The following is an 18179-nucleotide window of genomic DNA, read 5'->3' as shown; positions in this document are numbered from 1 at the left end:
TGGGGTGGGGATAGGGTGGAGGTGTGGGGATAGGGTGGAGGGTGGGGATAGGGTGGGGATAGGGTGGGGGTGTGGGGATAGGGTGGGGGTGGGGATAGGGTGGGGTGGGGATAGGGTGGGGTGGGGATAGGGTGGGGGTGGGGGATAGGGTGGGGGTGGGGATAGGTGTGGGGGTGGGATAGGGTGGGGGTGGGGATAGGGTGGGGGTGGGGGATAGGGTGGGGGTGGGGGGATAGGTGTGGGGGTGGGTGGGGATAGGGGGTGGGGGTGGGGTGGGGGTGTGGGGATAGGGTGGGGGTGTGGGGATAGGGTGGTGGTGTGGGGATAGGGTGGGGGTGTGGGGATAGGGTGGGGGTGTGGGGATAGGGTGTGGGGATAGGGTGTGGGGGTGTGGGGATAGGGTGGGATGTGGGGATAGGGTGGGGATAGGGTGGGGGGTGGGGATAGGGTGGGGGTGTGGGGATAGGGTGGGGGTGTGGGGATAGGGTGGGGGTGTGGGGATAGGGTGGGGGATAGGGTGGGGGTGTGGGGATGGGTGGGGATAGGGTGGGGATGTGGGGATAGGGTGGGATGGGGTGGGGATGTGGGGATAGGGTGGGGATGTGGGGATAGGGTGGGGGTGTGGGGATAGGGTGGGGGTGTGGGGATGTGGGGATAGGGTGGGGGTGTGGGGATAGGGTGGGGGTGTGGGGATAGGGTGGGGGTGTGGGGATAGGGTGGGGGTGTGGGGATAGGGTGGGGGTGTGGGGATAGGGTGGGGGTGTGGGGATAGGGTGGGGGTGTGGGGATAGGGTGGGGGTGTGGGGATAGGGTGGGGGTGTGGGGATAGGGTGGGGGTGTGGGGATAGGGTGGGGGTGTGGGGATAGGGTGGGGGTGTGGGGATAGGGTGGGGGTGTGGGGATAGGGTGGGGGTGTGGGGATAGGGTGGGGGTGTGGGGATAGGGTGGGGGTGTGGGGATAGGGTGGGGGTGTGGGGATAGGGTGGGGGTGTGGGGATAGGGTGGGGGTGTGGGGATAGGGTGGGGGTGTGGGGATAGGGTGGGGGTGTGGGGATAGGGTGGGGGTGTGGGGATAGGGTGGGGGTGTGGGGATAGGGTGGGGTGGGGATAAGGTGGGGGTGGGGATAGGGTGGGAGGTGTGGGGATAGGGTGGGAGGTGTGGGGATAGGGTGGGAGGTGTGGGGATAGGGTGGGAGGGGTGGGGATAGGGTTGGAGGGGTGGGGATAGGGTTGGAGGGGTGGGGATAGGGTGGGGGGTGTGGGGATAGGGTGGGGGGGTGTGGGGATAGGGTGGGGATGGGGATAGGGTGGGGGTGTGGGGATAGGGTGGGGGTGGGGATAGGGTGGGGGGTGTGGGGATAGGGTGGGGGGTGTGGGATAGGGTGGGGGGTGTGGGGATAGGGAGGGGGGTGTGGGGATAGGGAGGGGGGTGTGGGGATAGGGAGGGGGGTGTGGGGATAGGGTGGAGGTGGGGATAGGGTGGAGGTGGGGATAGGGTGGAGGTGGGGATAGGTGGAGGTGGGGATAGGGTGGAGGTGGGGATAGGGTGGAGGTGGGGATAGGGTGGGGGGTGGGGATAGGGTGGAGGTGGGGATAGGGTGGAGGTGGGGATCGGGTGGGGGTGGGGATAGGGTTGGAGGTGGGGATTGGGTGGGGGTGGGGATCGGGTGGGGGTGGGGATAGGGTGGAGGTGGGGATAGGGTGGAGGTGGGGATAGGGTGGGGGGTGGGGATAGGGTGGAGGTGGGGATCGGGTGGGGGTGGGGATAGGGTTGGAGGTGGGGATTGGGTGGGGGTGGGGATCGGGTGGGGGTGGGGATAGGGTGGGGGTGGGGATAGGGTGGGGGTGGGGATAGGGTGGGGGTGGGGATAGGGTTGGTGGGAATAGGGTGAAGGTGGGGATAGGTGGGAGTGTGGGCTTAGGTTGGGTTTTCTTTCCAAGGACTGTGCTGACTCAATGTGCGAATGGATTCCTTCTGCACTGTAAATTCTATGAAATGGTATTATCTATGACAGCGGTTTCATGATCATCATTAGACTTTTAATTCTAGATTTTTATTGAATTCAAATTTCACCATCTGCTGTGGCGGGATTTGAACCTGATTCCTTTGAGCATTACCCTGGGTCTGTGGTTTACTAATTCAGTGACAATAGAACGGTACCATCCCCTCCCCAGAGTACATGGAACAGTCAACAAGAATTTAAGATATTAATTTCAGCTTGAATATTTACCAATTATAAGTGTTGCTTTGTTGATCGCGAAAGTAATCATGCCTGATTTAAGAATATGTTGAATAAAAGGTCTGAGGTCAATTGCCTCAAGACTCTGATAGTTTGCCTGTTGCCACTGACAGCTGAAATAAGTCATGCTGTCTTTTCACAGCACAGTCAGAGATGGAGTGAAACTCAGACTCTCAATAGCCCACTTTGACCACGTTCATCCTGTGGTGGGATGGAGGTGACCTGTAGATTTTGCGGGGTTGGGCTTAGTGAGCGCTCAAAGATCAGTGAGCATTCACCAGGAAAGGTGCTAAATCACTCCATCCCAGCGTAGTCCCGTCTGCCACATTACTCGCCCTTGAGAAATGTTTCATTCCTCCGAATCGTCCCATGATTAAAAGAAAGGGAGGCTTCCGGACTGAAACCGCAGTCAGTTGAATTGGTGATTACTCAGATACCTGAAATTCCTTAGGGCGTCTCAGCCCCGGCACAGGGTTTATTAATAGTCACCTTGGTGGGTTATGGGTTACAACACTGTGCTCGCATTGAGGGGGAGAATGAATCACAACATCTGACATAAGCAACACACAGTGAGATTTCTTACCACGAGACACTCATCCACAGAGCTAGTCACGATGACAATTGTTGACCAGAAACTTTAATTTCTCTCCCTCCCCCCCCCCCCCCCCCCCAGAAACTGGCATCAGCTGCCAGCATTTTCTGTTTACAAGTTCCACACAATGAGGACAGTGACGGGGCGTTCTCCCCATTCAACCCAGTGTTGCTGCCCTGGGTAAAACCTACAAATAGCCTGTTCCTCTTCCTTTTAATCACCGGGGTTTGTGTATTTTAGAAAGGGCGTTACGATGGCAGCTTAAACCAGCTCATCGTTATATACCACGATATTACACAAAGCATGAAGTCAGAGTCTGTGGACGCGACGTGGAAGATGTTGTTCACGTGCACCCAGATCTTTATAATCCCACAACCCAGTCAGAAACAAGCACAAATGTTTGTTGTTTTTAAAACCCCAGCCCAATTAAGTTGCCGTGCATGAGTCCTTGGAACATTCCGGAGCACTGGGCAACTAATGAGGTGCAGTCACTGCTGAAATGCAGGCGAAACAAGGTTCCACAACTGCAATGTCAGAATGATGAGGGTAACAACGCGTGTGTGTGTTTGAGTGATGTTGGTTTAAAGATAAACACTCCCCAGGGCCGGCTCAAGGTACCGGCAACTCGGGCAGTCGCCCGGGGCGCCATGTGCTAGGGGGCGCCATCAAAAGTGCGGGTCCCGCGCATGCGCAGTTGGGCCGGTGCCAACCAGCGCATGCACGGTGGCCGCCCTCCCTCAGGCCGCCCCGCACAAACATGGCGGTTGGATCCAGGCTCGCCGGTGGTCACTCTGCCCCCCCCCCCCCTCGGGCCCCCTCCGCCCCCCCCCCCCCCTCCGCCCCCGCCCCCCGGCCCCGGCCCCCGCCCCCCCGGCCCCCCCCCCCCCTCGGCCCCGGCACCGCCCCCCCACCCGAAGGGCGCCGAAGTTCAGCTTGCCCGGGGAGCCAGCAACCCTAGGGCCGGCGCTGACACTCCCCCTGACCTGGGAGAACTCCCCTGCACTCCCTTTAACAGTATGGTGGGATCTTCAGATTAGCATCTCCCCGCGTCGCCCCCCAGCACTAGATCGAAGTCTCAGCCTAGATTATGGGATGCCTCTGGAATGGGATTTGAACTCTCCTCACTCTGACTGGGGCAAGAGTACGATCAACTGAGATCTCAATACTGAGCCACACAAGGAGCGCTCGCCATTCGGTCAAAGAATCATTGTACCATGGGCAGCACGGTAGCATGGTGGTTAGCATAAATGCTTCACAGCTCCAGGGTCCCAGGTTCGATTCCCGGCTGGGTCACTGTCTGTGTGGAGTCTGCACGTCCTCCCCGTGTGTGCGTGGGTTTGCTCCGGGTGCTCCGGTTTCCTCCCACAGTCCAAAGATGTGCGGGTTAGGTGGATTGGCCATGCTAAATTGCCCGTAGTGTCCTTAAAAGTAAGGTTAAGGGGGGGGTTGTTGGGTTACGGGTATAGGGTGGATACGTGGGTTGAGTAGGGTGATCATTGCTCGGCACAACATCGAGGGTCGAAGGGCCTGTTCCGTGCTGTACTGTTCTATGTTCTATGAACCACAGAATCCCCCACGGTGGAGGAGGTCATTCGGCCCATCGAGTCTTCACCGCCCTCAAAAGAGCACCTTACAGAGGCCCAATTCCCTCCCCGCCACCCGATTATCCCCGTAACCCCACCTAACCTATACATCTTTGGACTGTGGGAGGAATCCGGAGCACCCGGAGGAAACCCACGCAGACACGGGGAGAACGTGGAGACTCCACACAGACAGTCCCCGAGGCCGGAATTGAACCGGGTCTCTGGCGTTGTGAAGCAGCAGTGCTAACCACTGGGCCACCATCCCGTGAGTTAGAATAGGAGGATCATCTTTCAGGAGGGGAGATAAATAGAGAGGATGAAGGATTTGGGGAGGGAATTCCAGAGCTGAAGGCCCAGACAGCTGAAGGCACGGCCACCAATGATGGTGTGATTAAAATACGAAATGGGCCTTCCGGTGGCGGCTATGAGGGAGTAAGTCGCACATTTGGTGGCTCTCGCTCCGGTCAGACTTTAAGACATTTTTCCCCGACTTTTTTGAACTTTTGAGCGCTGGAGTGAAAAACAATAGCACTCTAGATCTGAACCATACAGAGTTGTATGGACTTAAGGAGCAGAAGGGAGCGAAAACAGGCGAAGAAGGGGCTGAACAAAGGTGGTGTGGAAGCTCAGGTGGGAGGAAAGATGGCCGATGAACGGACTGCGGAAAGGACGGTCCAGACAGCACTGGACAACATGCTGCAGGTTATGAAAGAGAGCTTCGCAGCACTGAAGCAGGATAATTTGGAACCGCTCCAGAAAGCGGTGGAGCGACTTGACCAGAGGCTGGATGCTCAGGATAAGGTGGTCCAGGCACTGGAGAAGACAGTGGAAGAGCAGGTGGATTTCCAAACGGTAGCGGACGTGGAAATTAGTAAGTTGAAGGAGCAGCAAGCAAGGCTGATGGACAAGCTGGAGGACCTCTGAGAATCATTGGGCTCCCGGAGGGGGCCGAGGGAGTGGATGCCACGGCATATGTGGCAGACATGCTGCAGAAGCTGGTGGGGGATGATTTCTTCCCCCATCCATTGGAGCTGGACAGGACACGCAGAGTGCAGGCGAGGCAGCCACGAGGGGGGGGCGGCCCGGGTGATGGTGGTCAGGTTCCATAGGTTCGTGGACAAGGAGCGGGTTCTACAGTGGGCCAAGAGCACGAAGAGCTGCTCATGGAACAACAGTGTCCTGCGCATCAACCAGGATCTGAGCCAGGAGGTGGCCAGAAGGAGGGCAGCCTATAGACAAATTCAAGAGATTCTGTTTAAAAAGGTCAAGTTCGGGCTACTTTTCCCGGCACGGCTTTGGGTCACATACTGGGAACAGCAACATTATTTTGACGACCAGGAGGAAGCGATGGACTTTGCTAAGGGGCATGGACTGGTGCCGAACTGAGGACCCATGGACTCAAGTTAGAGTGTATTAAGGGATGTCTGCATTTGATCGCAGATTGCCCTTCGTGTTAGCGATGTCGCTCGGCAAGCTCTTCTACTTAAAATTGGGGATGTTCATGTGTTTGTGTTTGCCTGTTTGAAAGCTTTAAAGTTGAAGCCAAAGTTATAGTTAAAGTTTAAGTTGTTGGGTGCTGAGGGGCTGTTCGGGTTCTCTTTGCTTTTTCTTTCTTCTGGGAATGTTAGGAGGGTTGTTCTGGGGAGGTGGTGTTGACGGGCGGGGGGGGGGAAGGTGGTGTTGACGGGCGGGGGGGGGAGGTGGTGTTGACGGGCGGGGGGGGAGGTGGTGTTGACGGGCAGGGGGGGAGGTGGTGTTGACGGGCGGGGGGGGGGAGGCGGTGTTGACGGGCGGGGGGGGAGGTGGTGTTGACGGGCGGGGGGGGGAGGCGGTGTTGACGGGCGGGGGGGGAAGCGGTGTTGACGGGCGGGGGGGGAGGCGGTGTTGACGGGCGGGGGGAGGCGGTGTTGACGGGTGGGGGGGAGGCGGTGTTGACGGGCGGGGGGGAGGCGGTGTTGACGGGCGGGGGGGAGGCGGTGTTTGACGGGCGGGGGGGAGGCGGTGTTGACGGGCGGGGGGGGAGGCGGTGTTGATGGGCGGGGGGGAGGCGGTGTTGATGGGCGGGGGGGAGGCGGTGTTGACGGGCGGGAAGGGGAGGCGGTGTTGACGGGCGGGAAGGGGAGGCGGTGTTGATGGGCGGGGGGGGGAGGCGGTGTTGATGGGCGGGGGGGGGAGGCGGTGTTGACGGGCCGGGAAGGGGAGGCGGTGTTGATGGGCGGGGGGGGAGGCGGTGTTGATGGCGGGGGGGGAGGCGGTGTTGACGGGCGGAAGGGGAGGCGGTGTTGACGGGCGGGGAAGGGGAGGCGGTGTTGACGGGCGGGAAGGGGAGGCGGTGTTGACGGGCGGGGAGGGGAGGCGGTGTTGACGGGCGGGAAGGGGAGGCGGTGTTGACGGGCGGGGGGGGGCGGTGTTTGACGGGCGGGGGGGGGGGCGGTGTGACGGCGGGGGGGAGGCGGTTGTGACGGGCGGGGGGGAGGCGGTGTTGACGGGCGGAGGGGGAGACGGTGTTGACGGGCGGGGGGGAGGCGGTGCTGATGGGCGGGGGGAGGCGGTGCTGATGGGCGGGGGGAGGCGGTGCTGACGGGCGGGGGGGAGGCGGTGTTGACGGGCGGGGGGGGAGGTGATGTTGGCGGGGTGGAGGTGATGTTGGCGGGGGGGAGGCGGTGTTGACGGGCGGGGGGGGAGGCGGTGCTGACGGGCGGGGGGAGGCGGTGTTGACGGGCGGGGGGAGGTGGTGCTGATGGGCGGGGGGAGGCGGTGCTGACGGGCGGGGAGGGAGGCGGTGCTGACGGGCGGGGAGGGAGGCGGTGCTGACGGGCGGGAGGGAGGGGAGCGGGGGGGGGGGGCAATAGGTGGGAGACATGGTGGCGCCGGAGTTGAGAGCCACCAGGCTAGCTGCTTTGAGCTCGTCAACGGGAGCTAGGTGGGGTGTGTGTATACAGCCAGTATATGGCAGGGGTTAGGTTACAGGGGGTTGTTGCTGTGGGGGGGGGGGAGGGGGGGGGGGGAGGAGAGAGAACTGAACTAGGTAACGGGGGGGTCGGGGGTGGGAGCTGCCAAGTGGCGGACCAGGGGAGGCGCGGCACGTGGGTGGGCCCAAGAAGAGGGATGGCTGATCGGAGGGGGGGGGGGGGGGGGGGGCAGGGTGCCCTCCAACCAGGCTGATCACCTGGAATGTTAGAGGATTAAACAGGCCGGTCGACAGGACACTTACGGGCTCTGAAGGCAGATGTAATGTTGCTGCAGGAGACGCATTTGAAAGTGGCGGACCACATTAGATTACGGAAGGGCTGGGTTAGCTAAGACCAGAGGGGTCGCGATCATGATTAACAAACGGGTTAAGTTTGAGGCGGACAGCACAGTTGCAGATGGGGGTGGTAAATTTCTCGTTATCCAGGGCAAGCTTGAGGGGGTGAAGGTGGTCCTAGTGAATGTTTACGCTCCAAACTGGGATGATGTAGATTTCATCAAAAGTCTGCTGGGGAAAATCCCCGACTTGGATTCGCACAAGTTGATTATGGGTGGGGACAATTAATACAGTCCTCGACCCCGACCTGGACCGGTCATGCTCCAGAACGGGCAGGGTCCCAGAAATGGCAAGGGAACTGAGAGGGTTCATGGAACAAATGGTGGGGGGTAGACCCCTGGAGAATCCGCCGGCCGACGGGGAAGGAGTTCTCGTTCTATTCACATGTTCACCAGGCTTATTCTCGTATTGACTTCTTTATTATGAGTAGGGACTTTTTGGCGGGGGTGAGGGACACAGAATACTCGGCGATCACTATTTCGGACCATGCTCCACATTGGGTCGACCTGCTGGTCTGCAAAGAAAGTTGCCAGCGCCCACAATGGAGGTTAGAGGTGGGATTGTTGGCAGAGGAGAGGGTATGTGAGAGAGTGGGGAAATGCATGCAGGACTACCTGCAGGTCAACGATACAGGGGAAGTCTCAGCAGCGGTGCTCTGGGAGGCGCTGAAGGCGGTGGTGAGAGGGGAACTGATCTCAATCTGAGCCCATAGGGACAGAACTGATTGGGCAGAGATGGACAGACTGGTGCAGGAGATGACTCCGACGGATAGGGAATAGGCGGACTCCCCGAGGGCAGAGCTACTTGGGGAACAACGGAGACTGCAGGTGGAGCTGGGAGCGCTATCCACTGGGAAGGCCCTAGAGCAACTCAGAAAGGCCAGGGGCGCGATGTATGAGTATGGGGAGAAAGCCAGCAGAATGCTTGCACAGCAACTTTGGAAGAGGGAGGCGGCCAGGGAGATAGGGACGGTAGTGGACGGGACAAGAACCGGGTGGGAGACCCGGCAGGACTGAACAGGGTATTCAGGGACTTTTACAGTAAGCTGTATACCTCGGAACCCCCCACGGGGCCGGAGGGGATAAGGCGCTTCTTAGATGGGCTTACCTTCCCAAAGGTGGGCAGGGGAATGGTAGAGGGGCTGGGGGCCCCGATTAGAGCTGATGAAGTAATGGGGGGGCCTGAAGGCTATGCAGTCGGGTAAAGCCCCGGGGCCGGGTGGGTATCCAGTGGAGTTCTACCAAAAGTTTGCGGGTATACTGGGGCCGGTGCTGGTTAGGGTGTTTAACGAGGCGAGGGACAATGGGGTGCTATCCCCGACGATGTCGCAAGCCACCATCTCGCTGATATTAAAACGGGATATGGATCCGGAGGTTTGTCGGTCCTATAGGCCAATCCCCCCGATTAATGTAGACGCTAAACTGCTGGCCAAGATCCTGGCGTCCAGAATCGAGGACTGCGTACCGGACGTGATTATGGAGGACCAAACTGGGTTTGTTAAGGGCAGGCAGCTGGTAGCCAATCTAAGAAGGCTACTCAGTGTGATTATGACACCCTTGGAGGGCAGAGAGGTGGAGGTAGTGGTGGCAATGGATGCCGAAAAGGCTTTTGACCGGGCGGAGTGGGACTATTTATGGGAGGTGCTGGGACGGTTTGGGTTTGGAGAAGGCTTTGTGGACTGGGTTAAACTGCTATATCAGGCGCCGGAGGCTAGTGTAAGGACGAACAGGGCGATATCTGAGTATTTTAGACTACACCGCGGGACAAGACAGGGATGCTCCCTCTCTCCATTGCTGTTTGCGTTGGCCACAGAACTGCTGGCAATTGCTCTGAGAGCGGCAAGGGGATGGAAGGGAATGGTCAGGGGGGGGGATAGAACACAAGGTCTCGCTCTACGTGGATGTCCTGCTTTTGGATGTGCCAGATCCAGCGGCAGGGATGGACGGAATTATGGATATCCTCGGGGAATTTGGCCGGTTTTCGGGCTACAAGTTGAACATGGCAAAAAGCGAGATGTTTGTGGTGCAGGCGAGGGGTCAGGATAATAGGCTGAGGGAGCCACCATTTAGGCTGGTTGGGGAAAGTTTTAGGTTTTGGGGCAGCACGGTAGCATGGTGGTTAGCATAAATGCTTCACAGCTCCAGGGTCCCAGGTTCGATTCCCGGCTGAGTCACTGTCTGTGCGGAGTCTGCACGTCCTCCCCGTGTGTGCGTGGGTTTCCTCCGGGTGCTCCGGTTTCCTCCCACAGTCCAAAGATGTGCGGGTTAGGTGGATTGGCCATGCTAAATTGCCCGTAGTGTCCTAAAAAGTAAGGTTAATGTTGTTGGGTTACGGGTATAGGGTGGATACGTGGGTTTGAGTAGGGTGATCATTGCTCGGCACAACATCGAGGGCCGAAGGGCCTGTTCTGTGCTGTACTGTTCTATGCGACAACCACCGATTTGTCCCGGGGAAGACGGATGGCGGGTTTCGAGCGTGACGGAGGGCAGGGGTGGGAAGGATGGGTGACTTGCTCCTGGGAGGGAGCTTCGCAAACATGAGGGAGCTGGAGGAGAAGGGGGAATGACTTTCGGTATTTGCAGGTGCGGGATTTCAGACGTAGACAGGTCCCGTTCTTTCCACGCTTTCCACCAAGGGGGATCCAGGACAGGGTAATTTCAAGGGGTGAGGTAGGAGAGGGGAGAGTCTCAGGTATTTATAAGGAGCTTATGGGAGCAGAGGTCACAGGGACCGAGGAACTGAAACTCAAGTGGGAGGAGGAGCTTGGTGGGGAGTTGGAGGCGTATGGGCAGACGCTCTGAGGAGGGTAAATGCAACCACAACATGTGCCAGGCTCGGCCTGATTCAGTTCGAGGTGGTTCACCGGACCCACATGACGGTGGCCCGGATGAGCAAATTCTTCGGGCTGGAGGACAAGTGTGCTAGATGTGGGGGAGGACCAGCGAACCATGCCCACATGTTCTGGGCGTGTCCAAAACTCAGGGGATACTGGCAGGGATTTGCGGACGTCATATCCCGGGTACTGAAAACAAAGGTGGCGATGAGTCCAGAGGTGGCGATTTTTGGGGTGTCGGAAGACCCGGGAGTACTTTGCCTTTGCATCCCTGATAGCCCGGCGATGAATACTGTTGGCCTGGAGGGACTCAAAGCCCCCAAGGACCGAAGTATGGCTGTCGGACATGGCAAGCTTTCTCGGCTTGGAAAAAATCAAGTTTGCCTTCTGAAGATCACTATCAGGGTTCGCCCGGAGGTGGCAACCATTCATCGACTTCTGTGCGGGGAACTAATCGTCAGCAGGGGATGAGGGGGGTAAAATAGTGTAGAGTGGGGGGAAGAATAGGCGGGTCTATCTGCAAGAGTGGTACTGTTATTTGCACTATGTTTTTTGTAATTGATATCTGCACACTAATGTATATTGTTACTGTTTACAATGCCAAAAAATACCTCAATAAAATTGTCTGTGAAAAAAAAAAATCAGAAACGGTGGGGAACAGAGATCATAAAGAGGCCTGGAGGGCTACAAGAGCTAGTCATAGATAAGATAGATAGGGACGACTTACCAGGGGTAAGCCATGGGGTACGGGCCTCTGGCACGGAGTCTGTCCCTGTTGCTCAGAAGGGAAGGGGGGAAAGGAGTAGAACATTAGTAATTGGGGACTCAATAGTCAGGGGCACAGATAGGAGATTTTGTGGGAGCGAGAGAGACTCACGTTTGGTATGTTGCCTCCCAGGTGCAAGGGTACGTGATGTCTCGGATCGTGTTTTCCGGGTCCTTAAGGGGGAGGGGGAGCAGCCCCAAGTCGTAGTCCACATTGGCACTAACGACATAGGTAGGAAAGGGGACAAGGATGTCAGGCAGGCCTTTAGGGAGCTAGGATGGAAGCTCAGAGCGAGAACAAACAGAGTTGTTATCTCTGGGTTGTTGTCCGTGCCACGTGATAGTGAGATGAGGAATAGGGAGAGAGAGCAATTAAACACGTGGCTACAGGGATGGTGCAGGCGGGAGGGATTCAGATTTCTGGATAACTGGGGCTCTTTCTGGGGAAGGTGGGACCTCTATAGACAGGATGGTCTACATCTGAACCTGAGGGGCACCAATATCCTGGGGGGGAGATTTGTTAGTGCTCTTTGGGGGGGTTTAAACTAATTCAGCAGGGGCATGGGAACCTGGATTGTAGTTTTGGGGTACGGGAGATTGAGAGTATAGAGGTCAGGAGCACAGATTTGACTTTGCAGGAGGGTGCCAGTGTTCAGGTAGGTGGTTTGAAGTGTGTCTACTTCAATGCCAGGAGTATACGAAATAAGGTAGGGGAACTGGCAGCATGGGTTGGTACCTGGGACTTCGATGTTGTGGCCATTTCAGAGACATGGATAGAGCAGGGACAGGAATGGTTGTTGCAGGTTCCGGGGTTTAGGTGTTTTAGTAAGCTCAGAGAAGGGGGCAAAAGAGGGGGAGGTGTGGCGCTGCTAGTCAAGGACAGTATTACGGTGGCGGAAAGGATGCTAGATGGGGACTCTTCTTCCGAGGTAGTATGGGCTGAGGTTAGAAATAGGAAAGGAGAGGTCACCCTGTTGGGAGTTTTCTATAGGCCACCTAATAGTTCTAGGGATGTAGAGGAAAGGATGGCGAAGATGATTCTGGAAAAGAGCGAAAGTAACAGGGTAGTTGTTATGGGCGACTTTAACTTTCCAAATATTGACTGGAAAAGATATAGTTCGAGTACATTAGATGGGTCATTCTTTGTACAATGTGTGCAGGAGGGTTTCCTGACACAATATGTTGACAGGCCAACAAGAGGCGAGGCCACATTGGATTTGGTTTTGGGTAATGAACCAGGCCAGGTGTTAGATCTGGAGGTAGGTGAGCACTTTGGAAACAGTGACCACAATTCGGTGACCTTTACGTTAGTGATGGAAAGGGATAAGTATACCCCGCAGGGCAAGAGTTATAGCTGGGGAAGGGCAATTATGATGCCATTAGACATGACTTAGGATGTGTTGGTTGGAGAAGTAGGCTGCAAGGGTTGGGCACAATGGATATGTGGAGCTTGTTCAAGGAACAGCTATTGCATGTTCTTGATAAGTACGTACCAGTCAGGCAGGGAGGAAGGGGTCGAGCGAGGGAACCGTGGTTTACCAAAGAAGTGGAATCTCTTGTTAAGAGGAAGAAGGAGGCCTATGTGAAGATGAGGCGTGAAGTTTCAGTTGGGGCGCTTGATAGTTACAAGGAAGCGAGGAAGGATCTAAAGAGAGAGCTGAGACGAGCAAGGAGGGGACATGAGAAGTCTTTGGCAGGTAGGATCAAGGAAAACCCAAAAGCTTTCTATAGGTATGTCAGGAATAAAAGAATGACTAGGGTAAGAGTAGGGCCAGTCAAGGACAGTGGTGGGAAGTTGTGTGTGGAGGCTGAGGAGATAAGCGAGGTACTAAATGAATACTTTTCGTCAGTATTCACTCAGGAAAAAGATAATATTGTGGAGGAGAATGCTGAGACCCAGGCTATTAGAATAGATGGCATTGAGGTGCGTAGGGAAGAAGTGTTGGCAATTCTGGACAAGGTGAAAATAGATAAGTCCCCGGGGCCGGATGGGATTTATCCTAGGATTCTCTGGGAAGCCAGGGAAGAGATTGCTGAGCCTTTGGCTTTGATTTTTAGGTCATCGTTGGCTACAGGAATAGTGCCAGAGGACTGGAGGATAGCAAATGTGGTCCCTTTGTTCAAGAAGGGGAGTAGAGATAACCCCGGTAATTATAGGCCGGTGAGCCTAACGTCTGTGGTGGGTAAAGTCTTGGAGAGGATTATAAAAGATACGATTTATAATCACCTAGATAGGAATAATATGATTAGGGACAGTCAGCATGGTTTTGTGAAGGGTAGGTCATGCCTCACAAACCTTATCGAGTTCTTTGAGAAGGTGACTGAACAGGTTGACGAGGGTAGAGCAGTTGATGTGGTGTATATGGATTTCAGTAAAGCGTTTGATAAGGTTCCCCACGGTCGGCTATTGCAGAAAATACGGAGGCTGGGGATTGAGGGTGATTTAGAGATGTGGATCAGAAATTGGCTAGTTGAAAGAAGACAGAGAGTGGTAGTTGATGGGAAATGTTCAGAATGGAGTTCAGTTACGAGTGGCGTACCACAAGGATCTGTTCTGGGGCCGTTGCTGTTTGTCATTTTATAAATGACCTAGAGGAGGGCGCGGAAGGATGGGTGAGTAAATTTGCTGATGACACTAAAGTCGGTGGAGTTGTAGACAGTGCGGAAGGATGTTGCAGGTTACAGAGGGACATAGATAAGCTGCAGAGCTGGGCTGAGAGGTGGCAAATGGAGTTTAATGTGGAGAAATGTGAGGTGATTCACTTTGGAAAGAATAACAGAAATGCGGAATATTTGGCTAATGGTAAAATTCTTGGTAGTGTGGATGAGCAGAGGGATCTCGGTGTCCATGTACATAGATCCCTGAAAGTTGCCACCCAGGTTGATAGGGTTGTGAAGAAGGCCTATGGTGTGTTGGCCTTTATTGGTAGAGGGATTGAGTTCCGGAGCCATGAGGTCATGTTGCAGTTGTACAAAACTCTAGTACGGCCGCATTTGGAGTATTGCGTACAGTTCTGGTCGCCTCATTATAGGAAGGACGTGGAAGCTTTGGAACGGGTGCAGAGGAGATTTACCAGGATGTTGCCTGGTATGGAGGGAAAATCTTATGAGGAAAGGCTGATGGACTTGAGGTTGTTTTCGTTAGAGAGAAGAAGGTTAAGAGGTGACTTAATAGAGGCATACAAAATGATCAGAGGGTTAGATAGGGTGGACAGCGAGAGACTTCTCCCGCAGATGGAGGTGGCTAGCACGAGGGGACATAGCCTTAAATTGAGGGGTAATAGATATAGGACAGAGGTCAGAGGTGGGTTTTTTACGCAAAGAGTGGTGAGGCCGTGGAATGCCCTACCTGCAACAGTAGTGAACTCGCCAACATTGGGGGCATTTAAAAGTTTATTGGATAAGCATATGGATGATAAGGGCATAGTGTAGGTTAGATGGCCTTTAGATTTTTTCCATGTCGGTGCAACATCGAGGGCCGAAGGGCCTGTACTGCGCTGTATCGTTCTATGTTCTAAGTGGGGAGGCCAGAATGAGAATTTTAAAATCAAGGTGTTTCCGACCGAGTCACCAACGGAGGTCAGCGAGCACAGGCGTGATGGGTGAATGTGCAGAATGAGAGGGGGGGTGCTCTTTCAGAGGGTCAGTGCAGACTCGATGGGCTGAATGTAGGAATCCTATGAACTTGCTGAGAGTTTGGGGAAGGGCAGCAGAGATTTGCACGGGTTTGGATGGTTTGATGGAGGATGTAAAATGGAGGCCAGTCAGGAGCACCTGAAGACACTCGGTACAACATTGAGCTGGAGTGCTGCATCTGGCTTCAGGTCCCAAGTGAGGGAGAAAATCAGGCAGCCCTCGCTAATCAGTGAACCATAAAGGCAAATGAAACAGACACAACACCTCGTTTCGACGCAACTCCAAGTTTCAGCTCAAGTGCTCCTCTCGGTGATCAACCCTGAAAAGGGGAACATAAATATCGAAACCCTCCCCAGAGAATTTGGTCTGTGCGGCATGTACCCACACACCTAACAAAACCATGAAAACAATGTGGCTGGCTCGACACAACGTGAAATTAATATTTCCAAACAATATATCTGCACAGAAATACAAGGTCAGGGAGAAGACAGGTGGAAACCCCTGAAACCTGGGCAATCGGTACAGATCTATGGAAGAAAATAAAGGCTGTTGAGATGTGAACACTCGGGAATATGCTGCCGATTCCGTAAGACCAATGGAGAGCTACTTGAAATTGTAAAAGGAACTCCAAAAAGTGATGGCCAGGAAAGAAACAGCCAGCGTTTCAGCTATTTGGTCAGAGGGCAATGGCAAGGGCAGCAAAGCGGGGGCGAGGTAGGTGTAGTTGAATGACGGACATCACAGCCGTCGCTGACAGACTTGTCAGGATGCCACAGGATAGGCGATACCATGACACGGCTGAATGGCCCACTCCTTTTCCAATGTCCTATGTACACCGAGCAGGACGGCAACACCCAAAAATAGAACAAATCCCTTCACCAGCAACAGAACATGGCACAATGCACAATACTCCTGCCATGTTTCACTGAATTAACATCAATTAAACAAGAATCGATTTGCTGCAGGGTATTTGAATGCACAGTCTCTGTTCCAGCCTCCACGACAGTCAGGACATAACAAACCACGAATACAAAACAGTAAACTGCTGGAATTCAGAAAAGCCAAGAAAATAGAGCAGGCAAGGAAGCTCTCGAATGGTGACCAGGAATGGTGACCATAACTCCACACCTGAAACAATGGAGTTCACAGCACGCAGCCAACCCGCCCAGCCCGGCCGTGTGCACTCTGCACACACCCAACCCTCCCAGCCCGGCACTGTGCACCCTGCACACACCCAACCCTCCCAGCCCGGCAGTGTGCACCCTACACACACCCAACCCACCCAGCCCGGCAGTGTGCACCCTGCACACACCCAACCCACCCAGCCCGGTAGTGTGCACCCTGCACACACCCAACCCACCCAGCCTGGCCATGTGCACTCTGCACACACGCAACCCACCCAGCCCAGCAGTGTGCCCTCTGCACACATCCAACCCACCCAGCCTGGCCATGTGCACTCTGTACACACCCAACCCGCCCAGCCCGGTAGTGTGCACTCTGCACACACGCAACTCGCCCAGCCCGGCACTGTGCACTCTGCACACACCCAACCCACCCAGCCCGGCAGTGTGCACCCTGCACACACCCAACTCTCCCAGCCCAGCAGTGTGCACCCTGCACACACCCAGCCCGGCCATGTGCACTCTGCACACACCCAACCCACCCAGCCCGGCCATGTGCACTCTGCACACACCCAACCCACCCAGCCCGGCAGTGTGCACTCTGCACACACCCAACCCGGCCATGTGCACTCTGCACACACCCAACCCACCCAGCCCGGCAGTGTGCACCTTGCACACACCCAACTCTCCCAGCCCGGCAGTGTGCACTCTGCACACACCCAACCCACCCAGCCGGCAGTGTGCACTCTGCACACACCCAACCCACCCAGCCCGGCAGTGTGCACTCTGCACACACCCAACCCACCCAGCCCGGCAGTGTGCACTCTGCACACAGGCCGCCATTCCAAACTCTCTCAGCGTCTGCAACCCGTAACTACCCTGCTCTCTGCAGGAATATCACAACCCCAAACCTGACGCCAGCAATCACACTCCCTGGCCCTGGGCTGGTCACTCCCTGGCCCCGGGCTCAGACCCCGGGCTGGTCACTCCCTGGCCCCGGGCTGGTCACTCCCTGTCCCCGGGCTGGTCACTCCCTGACCCCGGGATGGTCACTCCCTGACCCCGGGATGGTCACTCCCTGACCCCGGGATGGTCACTCCCTGACCCCGGGATGGTCACTCCCTGACCCCGGGCTGGTCACTCCCTGACCCCGGGCTGGTCACTCCCTGACCCCGGGATGGTCACTCCCTGACCCCGGGATGGTCACTCCCGGCCCCCGGGCTGCTCACTCACCGCCCCCGGGCTGCTCACTCACCCCCGGGCTCTCCTCCGGGCCCAGCTGCCGCTGCTGCGGGTTCTCGGCGTCGCTGGCGGGGCTGAAATCATCCTCGGATTCCTCGAAGGAGGAGGAGAGTCCGGCCGAGGACACGGACGATCCGGACAGTTTACGGAGCAGCAGAGACGGGGCCGGGGAGCCGCCGCAGCCGCTGTCCGAGGAGCGCGACTCCTCATCCGGAGCCTCCTCGGCCCCGCGCCCGGGGCCCGGCAGCAGCGACTCGGCCTGGGTGACAATCAGCTGCGGGATGGGCCTGCGGGGGCCCGGGGCCTGGCATTCAGCCCAGCCCGCACCCGGGCCCTTGGCGCTCTCCGGGCTCTTCATCAAACTCCCGGCCGCCGCATCACAGCCCCGAGCGGAGCCGCTCCTCAGGCGGAGACCCCGGCCTCAGCTCCGGCCCAGGCCCGGCCGCCCGGCTGTCAATCATCGCTGGTCCCGCCCCGCTGTCAATCACCCGGGCCCCGCCCTCCGGCCCAGGCCCGGCCGCCCGGCTGTCACTCACCCCGAGCCCCGCCCCAAAGCTGTCAATCACCCCGGGCCCCGCCCCCGGCCTCAGCTCCGGCCGCCCAGCTGTCAATCACACCGAGCCCCGCCCCAAGGCTGTCAATCACCCCGGGCACCGCTCCCCGGACTCAGCTCCGGCCCAGGACCGGCCGCCCCGCTGTCAATCACCCGGGCCCCGCCCCCCGGCCTCTGCTCCGGCCCAGGCCCGGCCGCCTGGCTGTCAATCACCCCGAGCCCCGCCCCAAGGCTGTCAATCACCCCGGGCCCCGCCCAAAAGCTGTCAATCACCCCGGGCCCCGCCCCCCCCCCGGCCTCAGATCCT

The 18179-nt window shown here is 57.0% G+C and overlaps 1 protein-coding gene across 1 annotated transcript in view; it reads right to left on the bottom strand.

Moving 5' to 3' along the window:
- Window positions 1–17777, bottom strand: part of LOC119957797 (inositol-trisphosphate 3-kinase C-like) — an 81350-nt gene extending 63573 nt beyond the window's left edge. Inside the window, exon 1 of the mRNA XM_038785899.1 lies at window positions 17333–17777. Coding sequence (XP_038641827.1) covers window positions 17333–17677 — 345 coding nt within the window. The 5' untranslated portion in view covers window positions 17678–17777. The remainder of the gene's footprint in view (window positions 1–17332) is intronic.
- Window positions 17778–18179: the final 402 nt, after the last annotated feature.

The sequence above is a fragment of the Scyliorhinus canicula genome, chromosome 27 (assembly GCF_902713615.1).
Source record: "Scyliorhinus canicula chromosome 27, sScyCan1.1, whole genome shotgun sequence".
In the NCBI taxonomy this organism is placed as follows: domain Eukaryota; kingdom Metazoa; phylum Chordata; class Chondrichthyes; order Carcharhiniformes; family Scyliorhinidae; genus Scyliorhinus; species Scyliorhinus canicula.
This window is presented reverse-complemented; position numbering and strand designations above follow the sequence as displayed.